Raw genomic sequence first — 26,104 nt, forward strand, 5'->3', positions numbered from 1 at the left:
AAAGTCAATCTGTCCTGGTTTGGCAAATCCTAACACAGTTATCTCACATAGCAAAAATTCTCACTGCGCAGGGAATCCATGCAAGTGGTGTATTTTTATCATTTTTTCCTAAACAATTAACACTGAAACAGAATTGGTCTCCACTGGCTAGCCCTGGACATACTGCCTTCCCATACATTCCCCACACATACAAGTCCTTTGGACACTGCCAGCGGCAACTCATTGCTCAGGAAGAAAGTGAGAACTTCACCACCTTCATTTCATTCACTCACTTGCGCATTTGCTCTTTGACAGGGATTAAACACCATTAAAGCAAACACTGACTGCATTCTTGTACTTACCAGTTTGCAATCAACACAGCACTGGAACCAGGTTTGCAGGTCTTCACTGCACTCAGCAGGTAACTAGCAGTGCCACCAAAGACTTCCAGCTCAGCCCAGCAGCTCTCTTCCCTCTCCCACAGCAATTACTTTCCATGAGTATTCTTCCTTGCAGCTTCTCCTCCCCAACATCTTGCTTAGTACTTGCTCCCCACAAATTCTACTCAGCACCCTGCCACTCCTCCAAACCGCACAGCACTGAGACCTGCTGTCTTCCTCACACTGCTCCTCACAGCTGTCTTTCCCAGCCAGCCTGCAAGGCCCCCTTGCTTCCCCCACCCCATCAGGCTGCTCAGTCCCACCTGAGAGCTAACAGGCAGCTGCTAATTAGCAGCTGCTGCACTAGACTGTTGAGCTAACCCCACCTCAACTCTGATCTGAAGCACTGTCCATCTTTCAAACATTTTCCTCAGCTGTTTCTGCTAAGAACATTAACACTGAGCTCCTTCACTGCCTAGCTCCATAAGCTGTGTCTCTTTACAGTCCTCTTTAACCTGTTCTTACTATTTCTTTTGAAGTTGTTCTCCACCATTAGAGCAGTTCCTGCTCCAGCCTTACCTCACCACATTTGCTCCTCAAAGCAGCTCCCACTGTAATCCCTACCCTTTCATCCTGCATCCAGGGGAAGAACCCAGCAAGTGAATCTTTGTGGTTGAAGACATCTTGGTCTATGTCCTGCTGACTGTGTCCAAAGGGGGCAGCTTCTGGGCCTGTTTTTTTTGCTACTGACTCATTGGTTCTGCACCACAAAATAATCAGCCTAAAATACAAACATGAGAAGATAAGCCTTTAAGAAGTCTAATAGAAGCCAAGCAAAAATCTATCTGTATATATTTGCTAAAGAAAAATGCAGATTAACTCACACTGTAGTTGCCTAGTTTTGACCAATGCATGAGTTAAGCCATGCTGCATATGCTCTTTTGATTTTGTTCATGTAACAGCCTCACCTCTTTAGAGAGCTCTGGCCTCTTCCCCCTTTCTGCCCTACTGTAACAATGGTGCACCCTTTATGTGAGAACATTTCTGCACCACTGGGTTTATTTAAAATATGCCTTCAACCCTTACCTCATAGGACTGTTTTGAGGTTCACTCTTAAATCCTGCAAGGATTTTACAGAAGCTGTAGCCCTTTTCCCTAATCCATTTTTCCCATTTTAATTTTCCCCTTCTAACAATAAACTACTCTAAAATCAGGACCACCGTTGTTAAGCAGTAAGAAACATATTGGAAGGAAAGTAAGGTCAAGCACTTGCAAGATAAGAAATACAGAACTTGACTGAAGGCTAAATAACATAAGCCTGTGCAATCTTCAGACCCTTGCAGACATGCATTATTGGTTAGTCTTTAACTGCACAAACACACACCATTCACTTGACAGCACACCTGCCTTACTCAGTAGTTTGTTTTTACCTACCTAACAAATGTTGTCCAAACTGTACAAAATTCAAAACCACTGGCCTCCTCACAAGTATATCTGTACGGTTGTACTGAGGCCTTACCCAAGATAAACTTCCCTTCACATTCTTGTGATTAGCCCATAACATTATCCACTTTCTGCAAAGTCATAAATTTAGTATGAAAATTTTCAGAAACATCTACTAAATTCAACATCCCATTGACTGCGGGTTTCAAATAAACTATTCTAGTTTATAGCTAAACTGGAACATGAACATAGTCCCACATTTTCAGAATTTAACAACTAATTCATTAACCTCAACTAATCAAATGATTTTTTTCTGTACAAAGATTATTTATGCACATCTACTTCAGAGGTGGACAAAGCAAAAATAAAACCATAAAAAGTAACTCAGAGCAAAGTGCTCAAGTAAACAGTTTGTGTAAAATATCTGTGTACTTAACACTCATACTCCAGCTTCTTTTTGAAATAGCTTTCCAAGGTAGATGAAAGCATCTTGCAACTTTTGGTAATGAAGCGTTTTATAGCTTAACACAAACACTGGCTTGATTCAGTAGGCTACTTATAATGCATATCAATTCCTTATGGAACAACTCATTTCAGACATTACCATTTGAACAATCTCGTTACCTAAAGCAATGTTACAGGAAAACAAACAAATCTGACAATCGATGAGGAAGTCCTTCTGTTTGGATATAATTTAAGTTCTGTGTATCCTGGGTAGGAAAGAACCTGGATACTCAGAAGAAGAGTCACCAATGATACCAAGAGATATAAATGGTAAGAGTAGTAATAACTTATTTTCTAAAAGCATTCTACAGTGTTTCCTTGTGTACATGTATGCCAGATCACTCAAGTCTTGATAATTTTTTATCCATACATAAGGCAATATCACAACCTACACATCTCCAGTTGTTTCCTGAAATGCGGGATCCTAAAAGACTGCCTAACTAGAGACACTGAAGAAAAGGAGGAGGATAGGAGATAAGTGCACACGTGGACAACACATCTCAAAAAAGTCTGCTAACAAGAAACTTCTTTGAGTGACTGTCCATATGCTATCTTCAGCGGCTGACTCCAAAAAGCAATACTATATAGTTATAATGGAACAATGCAGAGTCCTCCACACAAACAGTGATTCCAGGACTGCTCTCTACCAAGTGATGTTTTGGTTCTAAAAGATAATCCAGTAGTGCAACATTTGGAGAAGGCATAAATAAAACTGGAGATTTACGAGAATAGACACTTAAGCTCAGATGGGATACACTAACTCACTAAAGGTGGTTCTGCTTCAGCAGCCTTACAACAGGAAACAACACGAGATGGAGCACGCAAAGGTCAGGATAGCACAGAATTCCCAGATACCAATCTATCATACAGAGAAGAATAAGAATCAAACAGAAGTCACCATACCAAAACAGCCATACTAGGATAAGCCAGATCAAAGCAGTACATCATTTCTTACTATCAGCTAGACTGAGTAACAGATCAGAGGAAAAGCTACGTCACCTGCCTTCACCCAAATGTGAAGCACTTATGGCAAGAAATCAGGATGCTGGTTTGTTTCAGAGAAGGTCAGAAATTGTCTTCTGATATCTGATGCAAAGAGGTCCACTTCAGAATATCTGTAGACTTAGAAGATGCTAATTCAGGACACCACACTGTCAGTCTGGTAGTGCAGGAAAATGAAATAGCTCGAGCTACGAGGGTGCTTGAAGTTTAACTTCCGAGAATTCTGGATCTGTTGCATCAGTTCCTAAATTTGACCGCTTCCTGGCAGACTGGAAGGAGTTTGCAGTTCTTTACTTATGAAGATGAAACTCTGTAGTGCATTGTCTATTATCACCTGAACCAGGAGTCTTCCACATCTCTTAAGGGGAACTCTTTCCCTCATATAGCCCCAGGCTCCATCAGGCTGATGTGGAGAAGCTTGTCTGAACATCAACCACCTTACCACTTGCTGAGAAGTATTCCCCCATCTTCAAAGCAGGATCCTTGATCTGGATAAGACAGGATAGTAAATGGGCATTTGCTTTGTAAATATGGAAGGGATTACAATTCCAAGGGATTGGTAGGCACTGAATTTAGTATCAGAGCAGTACTCTCTGCTTACAAATAGTAGCAGGTACAAACTTTTTTCTAAAATTGAGGCTCTTGTCACAAGTAAAATAGTATAGATGGATATTTTTCAGATGCAATTGTGTAGGAGAACACAGTTCAATCTCCTCCATACTTGATAATATTTATCTAAGATTGGGATTACAAGCAGAAAAAATCTCCTTCAGAATCCTTCAAGAATCAATGGACACCTTTACTGTAATCAACACTGTTTGTAGCTTCTCTTACTAGTTAAGACAGAAAAAGGCCTTCTACAAACTGATGACAAAGGTCTGTGGTCATTCTAGATGAGATAGAGGAGCCACAGCTCCCCTACTATAAATAAAAGTACCCTTCATACCATTGGCAGCCAAGAGTGTATATTCCCTCATCACCAATTGATCAGAAAACTGGTGATTGATTGATAAAAAATTCCCCTCCTCAAAAACAGGATGGGAAAGGGAGCCAAGAGGATACAGTACACTCTCAACAAAGACAGGCTGGATAGAGAAGAGAAACTGCAGTAATTACTACAAATCATACATCAGCGCCAAATCTGTACGAGTACTCAGTGAATACTTTCATTAAAGTTGAGCTCTCTGGACCCAGCACTGACAAACTCTGTATCCACTAGACACTAAAAAATGTCTGTTAATCCTTTCAGAGCATGCTAGAAGCTAACTAAAGGAACAGGCAAGCTTAGTCCAACAACTTTTTAAGCCTTAAGATTTTTTTTTTTTTAAGCCTGAAGGCAGCCATTTTTCCAAAGAAACAAAAACATATCCTGGAAAAGGATTATGATACAGGGAAGACAGAAAAGGAAGGCTGATGAACAACTAAAATTAAACTGCTCTGGGAAAGGAACAACCAAAGGCAAAGATGAAAAATTTGTATTGTTAAATATTAGTGAATCAGCATTCACTTTGCTTTATGTACTCATGTACTGAGCAAAACAGAGGGAGACAGGGCAAAAGACTGTCTTCATACATTTTATGAAAGCAAAACAAGAAAAAAATAAACTTTGTTCCAAATGGTTTGGCTTATTAAATCAATGTCCCTATGTATTTTCATGACTTTAGCTGTGAAGAGGAGACAGGATTCCTGATGAACTACTGAGCTAGCTAGGAGGACAGCAAGGATTGGAAGACATTTCCCAAGAAAATCAAAGTTGAAAGCTCAACAGAAAACTACTGAGAGTTCCTCAGTGAGTGAGTAAAGGAAGTGTTTCTTAATAAGGGGGGAAGAAAGAGGCCCAATGCATTACTCAGCTTTGCCATAACTAATTATAATGTAAGGCTATCCAGTTCCTTAATGGAAAGATCAAAGCTTCACCACTTCTATCTCTTACTACAATGAGGGGCAAACAAAGTAACAGAGCAGACAGATAACCATTTAGCTAAGGGTTACAGTTACACAGAACTTTGACACCAGTTTCTGCACTAGCAAGAAGGGTACTCTTACAGTTTCTGCATGTAGAGAAACAGAAATATTCTGAGTACAATTATTTGCATTTTCTCTAAAGAGAGTATTCTCTATAAAACCTGCAAATTTCCCAAGTCCATAAACTTAGTATAAAATAAGTGTTCTACAATTATAGAATCTTCCCAAAGGATGGGAAGAGATGACTTGTCACTAAACTGAAGACAGGAAAAACATTGAAGTCTATGTCCAACTTTGAGAGATGTCAAGGCAAGAAAGTTTTCAATTAGTAGCAAAATGAGTGCATTTACATACCACAAAGTAGGATAGGCAGAAGACTCTGTTGATAAGATGAAACAACCAAAAAAACCCAATAAAAACTGCATCAAGATGCCAAAGTCAATTAAAAAAAAAAATACGCTGTGAGAAAGGGGGAAGGGAAGAAAAGATCTGCAAGGCATACAAGTACCTAAGACATCATTATTGAGATGGCAGTTTTCCTTTAAAAAAAAAAAAAGATCACTTTTATCCTTTTAAGTTTAGACAAGAGCACAGCATAATACTGCAATATATACTGCCAAAATTAACTACACCAACACTTGTATGCCTGTTCCAAATAAAAACCTGACTTAACAGAAGCCTCTATTTAAACTAAAAAATAAAAACTAAAAATCCCGAAAACCCCATACTTCACACCCTTGTTCCAAAATTTTTAAATGCCACCATATAAAAAATCTTTTCCTAAAAAAAAAAGTTTAAAACATGGAAAAGGACCTCAACTTTATAAATATTTTTCCTTAAGTTTTACATTGCAAATGAGTAAGACAGTGCAGTTCAAAAATATCTTGAAGGAGGGAATGTCTATATATAAGCTATGTTAAAAAAGTATGTGATGTCACCAAGAGCTGTGCTTACAGATTAATTCTATGTACCATTTGTACAACCCTGGGGAAAATATTTAAAGCTAAAATGAACCAAATAAAACTAAGTAACACAAAATTAGTTTAAGAATGTGTGATTATAAAGAAAACAAGTTTTTACAGAAAGTAACTGAAAAAAAAGTGCTTATTGCATAGATATACTAACATTGCTATAAAAGCATGATCTGGTGACAAAAATATTTTTACTCATTCTGAAATGCAGTGACTGCTGCCAGAGTACATTTAATGTAAATGCAAACAGAACTGTTACTAGATTTAAAAAACAATACCCTTGATGCTATGCACTGAGACATTACTCTGTAAATCAGTTTATTTCCCATGTAGTGGACAAATCCAGTCAGTGTAATTATTTTTCTGCATGTGAATAATTTAACAAAGTGTTTATATTCCCACACAAATATGTTCACAGTGAGAACACTGGGTCTTGCAGTACCCCATAAAGCTTTCAAATTAAAGGTTAGTTCTAGAAATTTGGAGCTGTAACATTAGGGGGGTTTTGCTATAACAATGACTACACTACAAATGGCTAAAGAGTAATTATGTGTGGAAAAGTAGAACAGTACAACAGCTCAATTAAGGAAAAGAGTTTTAGTGCACTTTGCTCATTTTAGCCAACATGCTACATTGCCCTTTTTGCGTACAAAGTGGACTTGAGGATTTACATTGTAAGAAAGAAATGGCAAGCAAAACACTGTGTCAATTGCCCTTTTTTTCCTCATAGACTTGGACATTTTAAGACAGAAGCTTTGCAAGACATTACACAATTCTTTTTGTTTTTATTATTAAATGAGAAAGTCTGATTTGTTACATTGTCACATTGCTAGTCAGAAACGCTGCAGTGATGAAGAAAGTCAATGCTGGGTCAACCCAAGTCCTCATTCTACAACATTCGTTTACAAAGAAATTATAGTAATGTTCAACACACTCAACACAACATTCCTCGCTTTCTTCAGAGAGAAGTCCCATCATTCTTTCTCTAATGGGGTATGTTACTACATAAATTAGATTTTTTTTTTTTTGAACAATACACCCCCAAATTTTTGAGAGATCAAAATGAGCTTCTACAGATGTTAGAGAAATCTTCACACATCATCATCATCTGATGTATCGCTGCTGCTCGTCTCAGAATCCTCATTCTCCAGAGCAGGTTTGAAAGTGCTGTTTTTCCAGGGGCTAAATTTAAAATCACAGATGAGGCCATTTTTCAAAATGCCATTTTTCCGAAGGCCATTTTTTTGTAACTGAAATGAAAAAAACAAGATGTATTTAGAGAGACAAAAAGCTAAGTACAACAATTAAGTTTCAATATTTTCTGTAACTTCATCTACGGGCTACAGTAAATCTACAGTACTACCTATTATACGTATACACACAAAGAAAAATTCACCTGAGTGCCTTCACTTCTGGATCAGCTACCTGGATCCAAGAACCTCCAACTGTGCTAAGTTAGGTTCTTGCAGTGAACAAGAGTTTTATCCTCTTCCGCTTCCTCAGATTCCTTGCCCCAATGATCGCTCCCACATGGTCTCTCCTGCGATATAACTCCCCTTTTTTCCAGCCTGCTGCAAACTTCTGTACTAAGGGGGGCAGTGTCTGAGAAGAGGACGGGGCCCAGGAAGGAAGGATGGGTATCCCATTCTCTGTCTACCTGACGCAGTTGGAAACTTGAGGATGGAAGAGAAAGGAAACAACTGGTTCTGAAAAAAACCCACAAAACTGAAATGTCAATCTCCCTAACCACCAAAATTACTGGAGATCCCCCTCAAAGATAGGTATTAAGGACATTAACCTACAAGTTCATAATGGAACATTAACTTAGCATCACCTGTTCACTAATGACTTTGAATTCCCTCATCTCATCCTCTGTTAGGGGAGCACATGTTTCATCATTTTCACTGTCTTCCTGCCAGCCCATCTCCTTTAACAACCTTTAAAATAAAAAGAACAACATTAAGGAGTTTGCTTCATGCACTTGGACTTTTCAAGTTTTGCCTAGGTAGATATGTAAAGATCTGTAATAAGCAGATTAATCAGTCCATAATTATTACTTTTTAAACAAAGAGCTCTTATACAGAAGCATACATCTTAAACTTTAAACATAAAGCACAGAGGCTAAAAAGCTATCGGGTCCTTCACAGCTGACCTTGTTTTACCTCTACAAACTTGATTTCAAAGGTTGCAAAAATTAAATGGCTAATAGTTTAACAACAGAACATATTCTTATTTTCAAGCATATATCCACACCATCGCTCGCATGTACCAGGTATTACATTTCCTGCCACCAGGCTTGGCCTACAAAATACAGTCTGCCCTCTCTGCCATTCCACTAAACGTAGGGCTGCAAAAGCTAAATTTCATATCATCTAGGTTCAAGAGGTAGACTTTTCTTTATTAATTGACAGAATTCCAAGCTATAACTGTTCATAGCATAAGCAGCCCAATTTTTCAAGTAAACTCTTATGGAAACTAGCCTAAAAAAAACCTGATGGCTTTTCATATCCTGTTTCAATGGAATGGCTGCTTTCCAGAACTACAGCAATAAAGAAAGCAAAAGAGACGAGAATTTGGATCATATGTATGTTCAGCTGTTGATGCATAGGGTCTCTCTTAAAAGCAATCTGGAGCTGGCATTATGAACCTTACAGCCCATTACACTGATACCTCTGCAGCCAAGAGACTTACGTAAGAAGGTATCCAAGACAAATGCATTGAATACATCCAATGACCTTGGCTAGAATACGATATTCATCATATTCCCAAGGTTCAAGCAGCAAGAGAGCAGAATCTAAGCCAGAGTACCTTCATTTTAAAGCAAGAAACTTCCCTAAAGAAGAAAAGAAAGAACGCACTTCCTTTGCAAAGCTGCTCTGGTGGAGCAGCAGTAAACCTCTTTGCAAGTGGTGTGAAGCAGCAAAGACTCACACTGAGCTAGTCTACAGTTTTGTCCTGGATATTAAGAGCAGCCATGAGGAACGCTGATGGTGTCCTTCTACGGCAGCCAACAGCAGAGACTGTGTCTCACCTCAGACCCACAATGTCTTATGCATCAAGTCTGGAGATGGGGACAGTGCACATAGGAGGAGCTGCACTGCTGCTCAGTGATAGAACAGGCAGGCATGATTCAGGACCCAATGGCCTTACGTAGTTTCTTTTCTAGCACATGCTAATGCCAGAGCCAGGAGAGATTTCTTGGCATTTGCTTGAGTATCACCCTAAGGGCAGATGCTGACATTCCAGCATAGACATACTACATCCAGGAGTGAGTTTTGGGATGAGGAAAGCAGAAGAAATGGAAACAGATTCCTCTGATGCCAAGAGGTTTCTAAAGTACATGCCAGAACTGATACAGGAATCCTAGGGCTGAAGAACACTGAAAATTTGAAAATATAAGTTAGATGAACTGACAATTGATGTCACATCAGCTACTTCATTTAGCCAGATACCAACAAGAAAAGCCCTTCAACATAACCCTCCCCACACCAAACTCTAATGGGTGAGCACTGGGCAGACCAGCAGATAACCAGTGACAGCACTGACAATTGTTAAAACCAAAATAAAAGGCTGGAATTGGAGGGGGGGAGAAGGAGAGCAGCACCACACAGTTTTTAAAAGAGGAATTAAAGAAAAGAAAAAAAAGGGTTTACAGAACAAATAACAGAAATGGCATCCTCTGTAATGTTTGGACCAAACTGGACAATGTTACAATGAGGAACAGTGTAATCATCAGAAAGCTGGAGAAACAATACACAAGGCTTTTTTAATAAGAGAAAATGTGCATTTGTATATATACATACGGAAAAAGACTCTCCATTATGCATGGCTAAATTCAGTTCAATGATAGTTATATTTTTAGCAACAGTAATTTGAGTTAAAAAGTTCTACTGCAAGCAAGCTGTTAATACTATTATATACAACATAGAGAAGAGTTATACAGCTTCTGCTAATGTAAATAAAATTTAGGGTAATAGCTAATTAACTTTTAAGCAATGTCATCTAAACTTAGCAAGACCACTGTCCCTTTAAAGCAGCACTAGACTTCTAGAAATGCTTGAAATAATGTAAACCACATTAAAAAAAAAATCTGAAATCAGCCAAAGTTGACACCAAGAGGACGAGTACACAATCACTGCGTACCACAACTCCCCCAGCGGAAGGTGAGCCCAAGACATGCTTCATACAAGATGTGCCAATACATTTATTAGGTATGCACAGCTATCCAAAAATTCAGCTGGTCACTTCAAGTCAGATTTATCAGAAACAAGCTTACCATAACATGCGTTTACATGCATGTAGAGGTCACAGCTGAAGGCCTGGTACAATACAGAGACACTGTATGTCTCCAGAACACCACAAGGAAAGAAGCTTGCCCAGAAAGCTGTGAGGGATACTGTTTGAAGTGACCAATGAGATTTAGATTTGACTCCTACCTTCTAGTCTAATATTGCTGTTAATAACCTACAGCAGCGAAGGATTTTTGTCTCCGTTGCCAGTGGAGGAAAATAAAGGAACAGAACAGAGCAGGGTGCATTTCACTTTTCATACTCACGAGGGAAAAGAGGTCATGAGAGTTCCCTTTGTAGGTACTACAAAAGGAAAAGTTCTCTAGTCCTATGTGTACGTAGGATCTATCACTAGAAAAGGATGCTGCATTTCTTTAGTTACCAGGAACAGCAGGAATTAAAACAGACCTCAACAAGCTCACCTCTAGACTTTCAGAGCCATGATTTCCCAGCAGCACCATTCTCTATCAGCTGCTACTACAGTTACTTCTATGAGACTAGAAATGTTTCAATCCTTTTCTGAATTTACTTCCTCCCTTTCCATTGTCTTATGATATCACTGACCGAGTCAACTAAAGTCAGCTATATAAAAGTAATTAATTTCTTTATTTCAACAATGAGGAAAAAGTGTTAACGTAAGATGTTAACTTGAGCACTTACAGTACTATTAATACAGACAGGAATTACATACATTGTTCTTTCAAGATATGCAAACAACACTATCAGAGAGATGAAGGTCATAATGCAGTTTGTTTTACTTACTTATAAGGAAATACATCAAAACTTACTAAAAAGCAAGTTTAAGATGTCAGTACACAACTCCAGTAGAAGCAAAGTATATTCCATGTTAAATTAGAAAACATCTAAGCATTAGGCTCTTACAGTATTCTTATGAAATATTTCATACATTCTCAGTTTTCAGATTATGATTTCTGAGCTGGTAAGAATTTAAGACAAGTTCACTTACCATGAAGGAATACCTTTTATATAAGAGTACATACCTATGTTCTGCCTCAAGTGAGCTTGAAAGAACATTCGCCTGCGGGAAGGTTGAAGATCGAATGATCTGTTGAGATGTAATCGAATCATTTCCATTCTCTTGTGGAATTTCATTTTCAAAGTTTCGGTTTATATCTCTCTCATGATGAGGACTGTTGCTGTTATGCAAGTTAAAGGAGTCATCATCCTGTCAAAAATAATCACATAATCCCATTCATAAATAATCCTCTGCAAATGCTGAAATTCAGTGATTCTGTTTTATTTAAATTACTTTCAAATGGAGAAACTCTATAATTTTGTTCATACTTCAAGAGTTTGCAATACCTAGATACTACAGAAATCTTAAATTATGCCACTGATCAAGTAAAGTAGAAAGCAGTAACTCCATGCTCTACCTCAAACTGTTTTTCTACACAGTTTGTTTCAAACATCTTAAAATCCAAACTTATTTAAGTTGGCTTTCATATTTTAAGAAATGGTAAGTTATCTGTTGAAATTACTAACAAGGTTTCTAATTAAATAAATATCAGAGCTGTGTGTGTCAGGAACAGTTTGAAAGCAAGAGAATTAAGTTTACATCATTTAAGAGGCAGGCTACAGCCACCATACTGCAAATAGCAAATTCATCTGCCACAAATTCAAAAAGATCCAATGTTGCTCTTCAAATCCAGCCAACATCTTCCCCTATACACACACGCACGTACCACAGCACTTCTCAGGCTGTTGTTACAGGAACTGTAACTTATCTAGCCAAGAAATAAGAACTAGGAAGAAAATGTATTTAAAAAGCTGATTGTTTAAGTTCACTCAGATATCAGAAGCTCTTAAATCCTTTAGCCAGAGATGTTTCTTTCGATTCCACTCATTCAGCAACTTGTGACTCTTATTCAGTAACTAGCCAAGTAGCCTTAGAAGTTTTACCAACTGTAAGAAACAAAAAACAAGAACAAAAAAGAAAGAGTAGGATTATCTAGCTAACACCCTTTTGACAATAAAATCCACACATGTGGTGTGTAACACCATTATTCACTGCAGGAGGCAATCACTCAATCAGCCAGTTCCACACTTGTGAGAAATCATACTTCAGAGTCCAGGATCAAGACCATCATCATCATTTCCCTTCTGTTCGCAGTGTTATCTGCTTCCAAAAATTTTAGAACAATGAGCAAGAATTTAAGAACAAATATCCCGGTAAACACATGTTCAGCTGTTAAATTATAAGCCCAGAGAATATGTTGTTCAGATGATCAAAGACAATTCATAGAAATATTAAACAATTTTAATATATTAGGGCAAAGTAACTTCTTGCAAGCATGATTCAGCTGCTAATCATGATTTGCTTCATTATTTTAGAGATGAAGTCTGTTACAGCAGGCTTTAAAATCCCGTCAACAGGATCATATTATGAAAGACTTGTGTGGATATCTCCCTATCCACTCAGGTGCACACTCTGCCTTCTCTTTATGATCATTAAAATGAACTTGAAAGTAGGACAATTATTACAAGTACATGATTTGTTAACCTCTAACCTCTTTTGATGTCCATTAGTGAAACAGCAATGGCAGGGAACAAGATGCATGGACCTAACAGCAAATACTCCAGACGACACCTTATGTATACCTGTCCAAGGACATTAAGACTTTCCGCAACCAAAATGCTATTTTTTTCAAAATATACTAATTCTGAAAGTCAGCTGTGTACAATGGGATAACCAAATGCCTTTGGTATAAGTATCACAAAGATATTAAGAACTCAAGACAATTTCAGGACCAGAAACTCCCAAGTTCATATATGATTTTGCAGAATTCTGAAGTTCAAGGTAGTGCTTGCCAAAATATCTTTTTAATCTTAAATCGAACTCCTCTATTTCTTAAACAAAAACACATGAACATCACACCCAACACCCACCTCAAGAAAAGCATGCTCAGCCATATAATACTTAATGGAAAGATACAGACCATTCTTAACTGACACATATTTAAGTTGTACAGTTCCATTACAGCAAATTTTATTAGAAAACATGAAACAGAAACAGTGTCAGAAGTCACTCTTCCCCTTATAAGGGACACACACTGGCATCACTTCTCTTATTTCTCGAATCGCAATAATCCTTCCTCCAAAATACACATTTTATTAATTTTGCTGATTTGTCATTTGTGCCTTTTTCACACTCTAAATCACTTCACTCATTTACAACAAACATAGGATGAAGCTATTTCAAGCCTGGAAAATACACTACTTGACTAAGCATGACAAGAGTGCTTATGGCTTGTTGCTGGCTGGCAGCACTGACACACTATATCCTCAGGTGCCAGCTAAACACCGCGTAAGCTGATCCATGCTGAAAGAAACCTGACACTTTATATCAGATACAGAACAGGCCTCCCAGCTCTCAATTAGGAAGTAAAAAGACAGGTTATTCGGTGATTCTGCGATTGTGATGGTGTTATTTAAATATGCATAAATCAAACTATTGCTCCTATGACTAGACTAAGAAGAGAGAACTTCTGGCTATCTAAACACTCCAATTAGATAGGAAACAGTCCGAGAAGTAGAACTCTAAAGGCCAGGATCACATTTTTTCATCAATTGTTTTATAGGATAACAGACAGTCAAGATGTGAAACACTGCTCTACAGAAAGATTAGGTTAGTGTACTAAGCTTATTTATTCTTTTTATTGTTGCTTAAGACACAGGACTAAGACATGATGCTATTCATATATATGAACAGATCCTGCGGGGGGGGGGGGGGGGGAACCATCTAAGTAGCACTGGTGAAAGAAGTAATTGGGATAACTTTTTAAAATTCATCAAAAGGTCATTCATTTCCTGTATTTAGAGATCCAAGGCCATGACTTGACTGTAGCACAAGTTTCTCAAATGAACTTATTTTCTTGGCATGGCACATCTGTTTACAGCCAAAGAAAGAGTAATTTATGTTCAGTCTGAAACCTGACATTGCTTTATCTATAGGAGTTATGAACCAAACTACCTTCTCTTGCCCAGCATGATTCTCATCTTCATGTTCCTCTTCCACTCTATCTCGTTTCAAAGCTTTCAAAAATTCACTCTTCTTATCAGTCCGCATTCTTGTCAATTTTGTTAAACGAGGCTGACCAACTTTGTCAACAGGGGATGAAGAATTTGACCGATTACACTAAGGAAGGGGTGAGAAATAAAATAAGAATATTAAAAGATTATCCATTTAGAAAACTTTGAATGAAAGACAAAAAGCCTCTAAAGCACCTATAGTTTCAGGTTTCATGTATATCCACATTCAAAACCAGAGAGAACATATTTGTATTTCAGTGTGTGTGTGTGTGTGTGTGTGTATATATATATAGTGTATGTGTGTATACATATATATAGCATGATGCATATTTATGAATTTATGGAGATGCAGACTTACGGAGCACTGTTAATGAAAGGTAGACTTCCATGAAACATATCATACATTAGCAGTTTTTAAGTTTAAACCTATGAGGTTATACTTCCTAATGCACCATTTTTACTGCATATCAAACCTACAAAGCAAACTGTCAAGCACTCAAAAGGCTCCTGACATTCCCTTCCTATTTATTAACTTCCACAAAAATAATATTATTTAAAAGTTATACATAAATGTATTAATCCAGTCAAATAATCAAGCTAAAGAAATGGACAGATTTGATAAAAAAGAAAAAAACAAACTTGCTTTACCTCTTTCACTGAATTCTGTGATACACTAAATGCCTTGGCAGTTGATTTGAAAGCACTGAAATTGCCAATACTGTATGCGGATTCATGAGGAAATGGATTCCCAAGTTTATTTTCTTTTGTTTGGCTTTTCCACTGTGTTGGCTAAACAAAAGTTTAAACAAAAATTTAAAGACTCATTAACTACAACAGGATTGTTTTCAAGAATCTTTAGAAAAAATGATTAAGCAAAACTAAATCAGCAAAACTAAATCTACAACTATAATTTAATGCAAACACCTTTCTCTTGTGGAAAACAGACTGCTTATAAGCAATTTATCCTTTCTCAAATACTGTTCACACCTTTAACATAAAGGGTTAAATTTAAAAACAATCAAGACCCTGATATCTTATGCATTAAGAACTGAAATACATGAGCTTTTCATATCTGAAAGTAGTGTTTTTAATGTAGTAAGAGAGTTAAGAACAACTCCATGAGATGCCTTCAGGGGCACAGAAAAATTCCTGAAGGAAAACAGGAAATGAACAGGGAATGTTGCAAAAAGAAAGGGACCAAAATGACACTCCTAGGTTGCAACATCACTACATCAATAATTGCGATAAATTCTGAAGGTACTTTTATGTGAACTATAGTTCTCCACTACGTATTTACTCTGTTAAAAACATATAGACAAAAGGCACTGCTACTCCATAAGTTAGAAAAATCCTTCTCCCACTCACTTGGACAGCTCTTGCACATCTCAAAAAAGCTAAATCAGAAATAGAGATCAAAATACAGTACAGTTTAAAACGAAAAATAAAGAAAAGTGTTTCCAAACACTTTGGGGGTATGCTGCAGTTAAAGTACGCAAGACTTGAAAGCATAATACTCTAGGAACAGTATTCTTCGGGTGAAATAAGCACATTCAGAATTAGGGCATGATTTTTTCAGCATGTTGTTCATGCCACCAGTATCCAAAACTTACTTTTGCAGGTGGAGTGGCTGGCTTAGGGACTAATCCTTTATAAACACTTGTGCCGGTTCCATTCTTGACTGACTGTGAGTGAAGACTTCCTACAACAGGGAATCCAGATATCTGTAATTCTTTAGTACTGCCCTTTTTAATGACCAGCATTCTTGGAGATCTAGACTTAGGATTCAAAGGATACTCTGCAGGCGGGGCAGGAGGAAGAAAAATATATATTTTTTATTATATAAATAAAAATACACACACACACTTTTAAGTTTCCAGTTCATAGGGTACTAGGTGGCCATACAGTCCAGAGCAAACAGGAACTTAGTCCAGCATTAGCTTCATCAGTAAACACATTGTACAAAGTTGGATAAATAGAAGTTCTGCTTCATTTTCTACAATCATCATTTGTAACATTATTTGACTTGGCATAGCAGGAATTCTAGCTTTTGGAAAGTAAAGTTATTCTTCAGTCAAAGAAGAGAGCTATATAGCATTTGTTTGCAAATCCAAATACTGTTAGTTGTTAACAATTATCTAATCTTCAAAAGATTATAGTTTTTATATTTCAGTTTAAGGTTACTAAAGAATAATTTTATATATTTATTAAAAGCTCAGTTTAGAGTCAAATGTTCCACACTGAAGCTCTATAAACACGAGAAAAGGATGTGTACTACTCCAGACCATGGCAATGACAGCTTTCTCTACCTCTATGCCTCCGCTGGGTGTAACAACACTTTTGAAGCTCATCCTATTATTTCCAGGCTCAAGAGAGCACTAATTAGAGAGATACAGTCAATTGCCATAGCCACTAAGCAACTGACACTTAACAGTCTCAAGAACACCTACAAAACAGATCTAAAATTTACAAAAAGCAAAATAACCATTTTAACTGATTTTTTTTTTTTTTTTTTTTTTTTTGCACAGGTCTTTTAATCCTGCAGTAATAAACTTTCCAAGATCATCTCTTCTCCCTGCAAGCATTTCTACTTCATGGGCAAAAAGTGTCAGTATATCCTACATTAAAAAAAACTTATCATGAAAGAATAAATTATTTTAGCTTTGTTTAGCTGATACATGTTACAAAACTTATGTAACAATTGTGTATTTTGCTTTCACTGAACTTTGTGAAAAAAACTTTCTGTAACGCCAACATGGTCACATCCCATATACACAAGATAAAATGGCATCAAAAGCATACATTTTTTAACAGATATTAAAAAGGATGGTAAAATTCCTCCTGTCCTGAATATTAAGTTTCCTTGTGCAGGGAATAAGAACAGCCTTAATTTCAGTTTTTCAATTATAATACAAGGCCTGCAATAGCAGATATGTAATAAAGCAAAATACCAAGCTATAAACTTTAACAAGTTACTGCACTGTAGGTTACAGTTCTATTTAGCTAACAGAACTGTTCCTTCCTTCGCTTGTGAAGAGTGATACCTAAAACCTGGAAAACTTCTTCAAATCAAACTGAGCCACATTATGCAGCAGAGTGCTACAAAGACTGTAAGTCTCCTGAGTTGCTATGTAATCTCCCCAAGACTTGGTTAGGAAAAAAAATTAAACTATTACTACCCTTTTATATAAAGGGAAATGTTCTTTGAGTAAGCTTATTGCTTTAAAAAGTGTACAGTCTAACACTGCCTTCCTCTTAGAGCGAATTGTGTATTCAAAACCTACAGAACTGTAAAGTAGTAGCCAAATACATAAGGTAGAGATGAGAAAATAACCCCAAACTACAGTTCAGTTCACTGCCCACTCATGGTTGGCTCTGGAGTAAGTAAATAATTCATAAAACACAGGCAACATGGCTGAAGACATTTGCTTCCAGAAAGAGACCTTAAATCTCAGCAAGCTAGCCTGCTCTCTCCAGCCCTCCCAGGTTTCTTTGCAAGTTCTTCTAAACATCTCTACTCAATTAGCAGCTTTCTTTTATGAAGTCTTCAGCTAGCTATTACATCACTAGCTTAGCTAACCCACTGTCATCCCATTTCCTCTCTGGAGGGGAATTCTTGACGTCTTTACAAAAAGAGGTATACTACTTCTAGGACAAGAACCCTAGCTGTGCCTGCATCCACAAATCAACAGAACAATACCCAAACAGAAGTATTACCTCTCTTATGAAAAGGTAGTTACATTGTGGCAATATCAAAGTTTCCTCAAATTCAAACCATACCATTGTAATATTCTAAAAAACAAAAACCCCCATCTGTTTCAAATAAAACAACTTCTGATCTCTGCTAGATTTTTATATTACAAAGTCAAAAATACTCACCCCACACACCTGCAGCTAAAGATTTATTCTGGTTTGGTTCTCTCTCATATTCAGGATTCAGTGATGGCTGAAAGGAAGTTTGAACATTATTAAAAATGAAATTTAACAGTAAGTTTTAAAATCTGGAATCAATGAAATAAAGAATCACAATAAAATCTGAAGCATACCCTCTGCTAACAAAGATTTTTAAATAGAGACAGACTAAACACTTCCCCCCAGAACACACCCAAGTAAATCAATGCTCACTTGTTACTTTACCCTTCTCCAATAAAATATCTCATGCAGTACTCAACACAATTATATGAACTGTGCAGAGAAAGCAAAAAATAGCGACGTGCAGTTCTTCAAAAAGGAAGCCTACTCTTCCTCTTACTTCCTACAATTCTAGGTTGAAGCGTGTGACCTCAAATGGCAGGTGGCAGAAAGATCACTTGTTAGTACTTCAGATTTCCATTAATGTAGTCATGTAGAATTTAATACACACACATGCCACAGTAAACTGCAGTAAGATATTATGAAAAACTTAGAATCCAATTGTAGTTTCACTTATAAACACTTGAGCTTCATTTAAACACTTAGGTGACAGTAACAAAAACAACAGTAACTGGAGATAAAAAGAGAAACAAGTTAGTGGACAGATGACTAACACCCTCTTACCTATGGAAAGGGTGATCCCTTATAAGATGATCTGTAACTGCTGAAATCTCATCAAGTAGCTTGCAATGGACAAAATGGCACTTGCAGAAACAATGAAAGCTTGTTTATTATAATTACAATTAACTTACAAAATCCTCAGCCTCAAACTGTTTGGGTTCTTCCTTGTCTTCCTTTTTCCCAGTTTCATTTTCAGGTACATTATTTTCATGCAGTCCTTGGCTTTTTCCACAGTGGAAAGTGCTGGTACGAGCGCGAGAGCCTCCGCCATGATATCCCGCACGATGGTTTATATTTTCTGTACCATTTCTGCCTTGTGAACGCCAACCATTTTTCTCTTTTCTCCCAAAATGTCCTTAGATTTTTAAATTTTAAAGAAATGTAATTACAAACAGTTTTGAAAGAATGTTCCACTTTTGTAAAATTGTTAGAGGAGTTTGGCAAGCAGGTCTATACTCTGGGATGCGATAACTTAGTTTACATTCACATAAGCAGCAGGGTAGAATCTCATAGAACAGTGCTAGAGAAAGAAGACAGTAGTCTGACATTAAGACAAACGCTTTTTCTGACTGCTCATTTATGTTGCTGTCTAGAAAATTAACTCCACATTTTTATTCTTGCTAAAAGAGAAATACACCAGCAAGCACACTACTCCAACCAACTGTTAGTCATGCTATCCCGTCCCAGAAAAAATGTCTTTCCTATCTCTGTTCTACTACAGAATAAGGCATCTAGCACAGGACAGCTACTATCTTCAGATTTTTTTCTAGCCAGAACGCTACTAAAAAATAAAGCAAATATATACAAGATGTTCCATGAAAGATAAATCATACCTCCATTATGCCTTCCAATATTAGGATCAAACCCATCTGAAGAGTTGTGTCTTCTGCGATTTGCTTCATAACGACTCTCTGTCCACGAAAAATTTTCAGAATGTTTCTCAAAGTTCAGTGATGACTGGAAAGGAGCATAAGTAGTAGACGGAGATATCTAATTACTAACAAAACTGAGTTATCAGAGCTGATGTGCACATTATTCATGGTATATACAAACCATTTTAAAAAGGACTTTGAATGCCAGCCCATATAGTAGCTCTCAAGTATGCATATGTTCAGAGTTACGTCATTACCTTCCAGGCTAGTAGAAGCTACATCTTCCACTTCAGGGTACTGAAACAGAGTTGCTTGTGTCATTGTGTAACAAGGAAGAAGGACACAGGGTAAAAGTCCCAAGTGTTTTGGTTTGGCAGCAGAAGAGAGTAAGGAGTGATGCATGTTGCAGTAGAGTAAAAAAAATGGGGGGGAGTGAGAAAGAACATAAGAACCCAGTTTTGAAGCCAGGACAGAAATATGGGATCTTGATTTGGGCAGTCAGAGATTGCACGTGTGCACTGCACAGAAAGCTAGGAGAGGCTCCCACTAGAGGCAGCTGTAACCAAAAGAGCCCAGTTTATAAGCCTTGTCATTACAATTTAATACGGCAAATGCAACTAATTATGAAATACAAATAAAAATCTATGGAAGAGTTGAAAGAGTTCAGATTCATCACTATACTTCAAATTATCAGATTGTAAGTAGACATCAGAAATTTTAAAGTAATAAATACTTAATATATCAGTAGGAAGTACTTTATTAACTAAAATATTGTGTTGAGAATAGCACTCAAAGTCAGAAATACATCTTTACTAGAATTCATACCTTAGGGTATTAAACATTAAAACAAAAAACAAACAAACATCTTACAGCAGCTATCTTTCCTATTATTTCTGTCTGGCTTTACTATTTTAATACTATAGCATTTCTTTCACCACCACAGCTCAAGAATTAAAGAACAAATTTTTTTTCTACAAAAGTAATGCTTAGTCTTACTGTTGGATGTACCGCACAACTGCCGATGACAGAGGAAGACTGTGTTCCCCAGCACCTGCCTGTCACACAATCCATTTGGTGCAGATGAAGCAAAGCCCCCTTCTCTCTAGTACCAAACCTACTGAGCACATATATGTCCACAGCGCTGCACCTGACCAAAAGGTCTGGCACTTCCAAGTGCCATATTAGCTGTGAATCATAGATGAACAGCTGTGTGAAAAGGTACCAAGTCAGAAAAGTAGATCTAATGACTTCAGGAAGTATTTGCTTTACTGCACAAGTATCCATTTGCTGCCTGAAGCACTTTCCCTCTCCAGATCTGAAGAATATCCAGGGAAAAAAAGGACAGTAATAATGGCTCATTCACATAATCCTTGGGATCATACAGCCCAAGGTCCATGATATACCAGTTCTTATTCTTACACATTCTGAGTCGAGGCAAAAGAAAAAGGTGAAACATTCTATTCTGATAGCAGTGTGTCTAAGATAAAATAAAAAAATCAGTTTGCCTCCTGTCTTGATCTAGACCTCACTTCATCATGAAATATTATCCCTGTAGAATCCTCGGAAAATATTTCTAAGTTTTAGCTGCTACCTTTCATACCCACCTATGGAGAAAGAAACAGAGACATCCATTCTACTATACCCAAGTAAAAGGCAGTTCTAAGTTTTTCAGACTACATCTGAAAGAAAAAAATCTCTGTATGGTTCAGAAGGCTTGAAGTAGCCTGAAAGGTCCCATGTTTGACTAAAAGGATGCCAATTTCTGGTTCAAATCCTCAGAAGGAGGCAGGAAGACAAATGAAAGAGCAGAATAGTAGTACAGTTGAAAATATTTAATGAAGAAAAACAAAAGGAAATAGGCAGAAAGGTTCTGGCTTTAAAGGAGCAAATGGGATCATAATTTCACCCTGTAAGTTTAAGATAAACATCTAAAGGAAAATCTTTAATGTGCACTTGTAATTTAGAGAGGAGGAAAACAAGCACACATAAAAAAAAAAAAAAACACCACCACACACACTTAACCTGAAGTCTAAGGAAATAAGGAGAAAGACTGAGCCTCACCCTTAGAAAAGAGATTTATAGAAGGATGTAGCTGAGGTGATGATAAAAGGACATTAGAAGAAAAAGTAAGGATAAGCATGATCGACAGGGGAAACTTCCCGAAGGCAGGGGGAATTGTTCATCACTATCATTATGGAACCTCAAGCTCCACATTTCTCTCTCACCAAAAAAAACCTGTCTGTCACATGCTAAATGCCATTCATGTGAAATTTAGTTTTAGAGACCTTGTCATCTTGCAAGGGGCATCTCAAAAGGCCATTTGTGACAAGGTTTGAAATCTGTATAGCCTAAATGCAAGGGTCATATTAACACTGGTACTAGTAAACTTAGATTAATAGCAGCTACAGCTCTTCAGCTTGGAGTTTGATGCTGGCCTGACTTCATTAGGCTGACTGCTTTTTGGTGTTGGTTTGTAGCCGAATAGACATTTCATATAGGCATTATTTGTCCTGTTTGTCACATTAACCTGTGAATTTTCCTTGTCATCACCTAGAGATATTGTGCAACCTTCATGACTACCAATACAAACCTTGACAACATGATTCAAATTAACCATGAATAATGCAGGTCTGAAAAAGAAAGCCTGAAGTTATATTCCAAAAATTATTAGCTATTAAATATTAATATAGCTAATTTAGAAGTACTCCACTGGTCAAAGAGAGCAAGAATAAAAGCCTGAATCACAATGTAAGAAGTTCACCTATTTTGAGAAAAATGTGGCAGAAAGTGGTTTTCTTCTTATGCCCCCCTCTCAAGACACATGGACACGACAGATGGCATCTAAGTTCCACTGAAGATGCCCTCAGGAGAGCTCAAGGTGGTATTCAAAACCTACTGGCTAAAATTCAAGCTCAAGTAGCCTAAAAATAAGTTTAAAATACAAAGCGTATTTCCAGATTGTATAAAGTCAACTTGAGAGGGACAACCCCTTATCATTAAGCTCTGAACAGTGAATTATTTCCTTGACAAATGCAGGGAAGAAAATAGAAAAACCACAAAAAGCAGTCAAGAGATCTAAATAGTTAAATTATCATAATGAATCTTTCTATTTCAATAAAAAAAAAATTTATAAAGCAAACTTTGAATAAGCTACCAAAATTTAAGCAAGCTCCAGATTTGTTGATTAAATACGAAATTTTAGAAGATAACTCCATGATCATTTACATATGAAGACAACTTTCTAGTATTCTCTTTAGAGTTTAGCTTTCATTTCTTAACTTTTAAAAATACATTTTCATAAAGTTTAATTGACAGGATTTTTTTATATATAGTGTTCAAGTTGTACATGATTTAATGCATCTCAATTCACTAAGCTGTGTGCAAAAATTGTGCAGTTTGCATTTTCCCCACATGATGGAGGTATCAGTCTATCAAGCTTTTTGTGCCAAAGATGACAGTAAACTTTGTAATCAACAGGAAATCTACTGGTTATTTCTGGAAGTTGAGAAATTATCTGACTTAATTCAGCTAGTCAAGAAACAAAGCAAAATGATTTTCAAGCATAAGAAGTCTTATTGCTTGACATGAAGGAATAGGACAACCTTGCAAAAAGCATGAGTATACCAGCCTGTTTACAATCTCCTCATACATATTTTATAGGAATGCTTTCAGAGAAGTTTTCTCCATATCCCAAGCTGCCTACACTACTCATGATATGTTCCTGTTTCCACCTGCCCAGCTGCAATACAATACTGACGCAAATACTAGATTTGAACTAAAGCTACCCAGCAGTGGGCTTCGCTATTTAAGTTACAGACAGATGATATTAAAAACAAACAACAACAACCACCAAAAAACATATACACAGCACTTATCCTTAAAAGGAAATCATCAGCAGTAAGTGAGGTGGATTTCAGCCAAGCTGTTATCTGTATCAGTCACATTAAGAAAGCTCATTCACAATCCTGATTTCCTGGTATCTGGTTCTTCCGATGTCAACCTTTTACCTATGCGAGGGAAAGCTTCAGCTATTCAGGACTGAAGGCAACTAAACCCCCAAAGATGTAATACCTAAAAGGTCCTCTTCCAGGAAATAAAAAACTGACAGGATAGAGCTCAGTTTCTCTTCTTAAGTTTAAAGAATGTTGATACCATAGCCTCATCCCACCTCCACTCTGCATGGAACATGAGACACCTTGCCCTCTTCAACCCATCCTTCATCTCAAGCCTTCTTTTCTGCTTTTCTCTGCAGCTAAATTGTTGAGATACGGAAAGAATAATAAAAGGTCTGTTCTAGGAAATGATGGGGTGGAGGCAGACCCTTCTGAAAGACCCACATTTTTGAGGAATGACAGAATGAACCTTTTGCTATAAATTAGGAGTTACTACAAATGGAATAGGACCAAACAGGCACTTTTGAGTGCTTAACATCCAAATGTGCTGTATATCATGGAAAGCTAATCAGCAGGGAGCAGGTGAAGCAAGGAAATAAGCTCCATTTCAAACAAGTGTAAGATGAGGCACAAAAACCGTAATGAAGAAGGCACCTGTGTAACCTACTGTTAAGTTTTTGGAAAAGATAAGAGAGCCTACCTAAATCCCTTGAGGCAAAGATTCACAGGAGAGAGCATGATCCACAATAGATGCTTACAATGACATTACCTACAATTCAGGAAGGAAGTGACAAAGAAGAAAAAAAAAATCCACACCTGGAATAGATTCAAATAGTTCTGGGGTAGTGCTGGAACTTACTTTTATCCTGCTCTATTGACATTTAAAGTCAGATTATTCCAGCACTTTCTTGAAATATGCAGAGAAAGAGTGTTCCGTAAGTGTGATACCATCTTAATCTAAGATCTGATTACTGTTTCTTTAGGTAGAGGTCTATTAAATTGGAAAAAGGAGATCACAAGCAGTTAAATATCCCAGAAATCAAATAGAATAAACAGACCCCAGTTATCATCTAGGAACAGATAGGCCTAATGTTCCCTGAAAGACAACTGACAGTTGCTTAAAGACTATACTAAACAAGATAGCTACAATTAGCGCAGAAGAAAGAAATAAGAGTAATATAATGACCCAACTCAATGACTCAACTTTAAAAAATGTACGTGCATATAAATGTTTATATATAAATGTACACTCACTTAAAGCAGTGAGGACAAAACTAATACTGACTCCGCATTTAACAATAGCACAAGCATATAGAAATAAGTTTATAAGGGTTATTTTGCATGGATATGAAGGACAAGAAAGTTCCATAAATACATTAAAACAAGGCAATGACACTCTCATAGCTGTAGACCATTGTGGATATTGCATTCAAAAGGATTTATAATGAAGATAGGTTTCTTAATAGAAAAATAATACAAACAAATGACTGTAATTTGAAATATCCAGTGCTGCCTCTGCTTCTGCATTCACCCAAGATTTTTTAAAGAAATATAGGAGCATAAGGCAGATAACAAAAAATTAAGGAACATTTAGATGAAACAGATATATTCAAGTCTTCCTAGAATACTTATGAATCCTAATGATTCAGGGATCATGCTTTCTTGTTCCCAAGCTAACCGTCCCATTGCATAAGGTAAATAAGGCACTGTAGATAAAACAGCCACAGGGAGGACACACAACTGTTTGAAAGCACCACACCCCAGGAGTACTTACAAACATCCCACTAGCAACTGAAGAGCCCTTTCAGAAAGTCTATTTCTTTTTTTTCTTTTTTTCTTTTTTTTTTAAATATTCAGACGACAGAATAAAGAATGCTTTTCTATAAAAGGTATAGGACACTAAAGAGAGCAGAATTAGAACTCAGGACATCAAACACATACCTCTGTCTCATTTCTTTTAGTATAAAAATACAGCAATTCAGCTTAAACTACTGATAAAAGTAAACTCAATTTGACAACAGATCTGACAATGTGTCTAAGCATGTATTTCTTTTCATGAACTCAGCAGCATGGACAAAAAGAGAGATACAAACTTGACAACCAAGGTCCAACTATTTAAAAATCACAGCAAGATTTACCAGATGTCATCTGTTATCACTCTTCATGTATTCATACAGAGCTTTATATTTTTACTATGATTGAGGTTATAGCATTTAAACTTCTTTA

At 37.0% G+C, this 26,104-nt stretch overlaps 1 protein-coding gene across 5 annotated transcripts in view; it reads right to left on the bottom strand.

Moving 5' to 3' along the window:
* Positions 1–7,009: 7,009 nt before the first annotated feature.
* Positions 7,010–26,104, bottom strand: part of GPBP1 (GC-rich promoter binding protein 1) — a 35,561-nt gene continuing 16,466 nt past the window's right edge. For 4 of the 5 annotated variants that reach the window (XM_067316495.1, XM_067316496.1, XM_067316497.1 and 1 more), the window contains 9 exons: positions 19,947–20,070; positions 19,245–19,468; positions 18,460–18,526; positions 16,194–16,378; positions 15,232–15,372; positions 14,525–14,689; positions 11,535–11,719; positions 8,079–8,181; positions 7,010–7,494 (listed from right to left, as the gene is read on the bottom strand). In XM_067316495.1, coding sequence (XP_067172596.1) covers positions 7,336–7,494; positions 8,079–8,181; positions 11,535–11,719; positions 14,525–14,689; positions 15,232–15,372; positions 16,194–16,378; positions 18,460–18,526; positions 19,245–19,468; positions 19,947–20,070 — 1,353 coding nt within the window. In that variant the 3' untranslated portion in view covers positions 7,010–7,335. Of the gene's footprint in view, positions 7,495–7,640; positions 7,951–8,078; positions 8,182–11,534; positions 11,720–14,524; positions 14,690–15,231; positions 15,373–16,193; positions 16,379–18,459; positions 18,527–19,244; positions 19,469–19,946; positions 20,071–26,104 lie in introns of all 5 variants that reach the window. The other variant, XR_010887018.1, reaches the window with a different exon arrangement.

The sequence above is a fragment of the Apteryx mantelli genome, chromosome Z (genome assembly GCF_036417845.1).
Source record: "Apteryx mantelli isolate bAptMan1 chromosome Z, bAptMan1.hap1, whole genome shotgun sequence".
Taxonomy (NCBI): Eukaryota; Metazoa; Chordata; class Aves; order Apterygiformes; family Apterygidae; genus Apteryx; species Apteryx mantelli.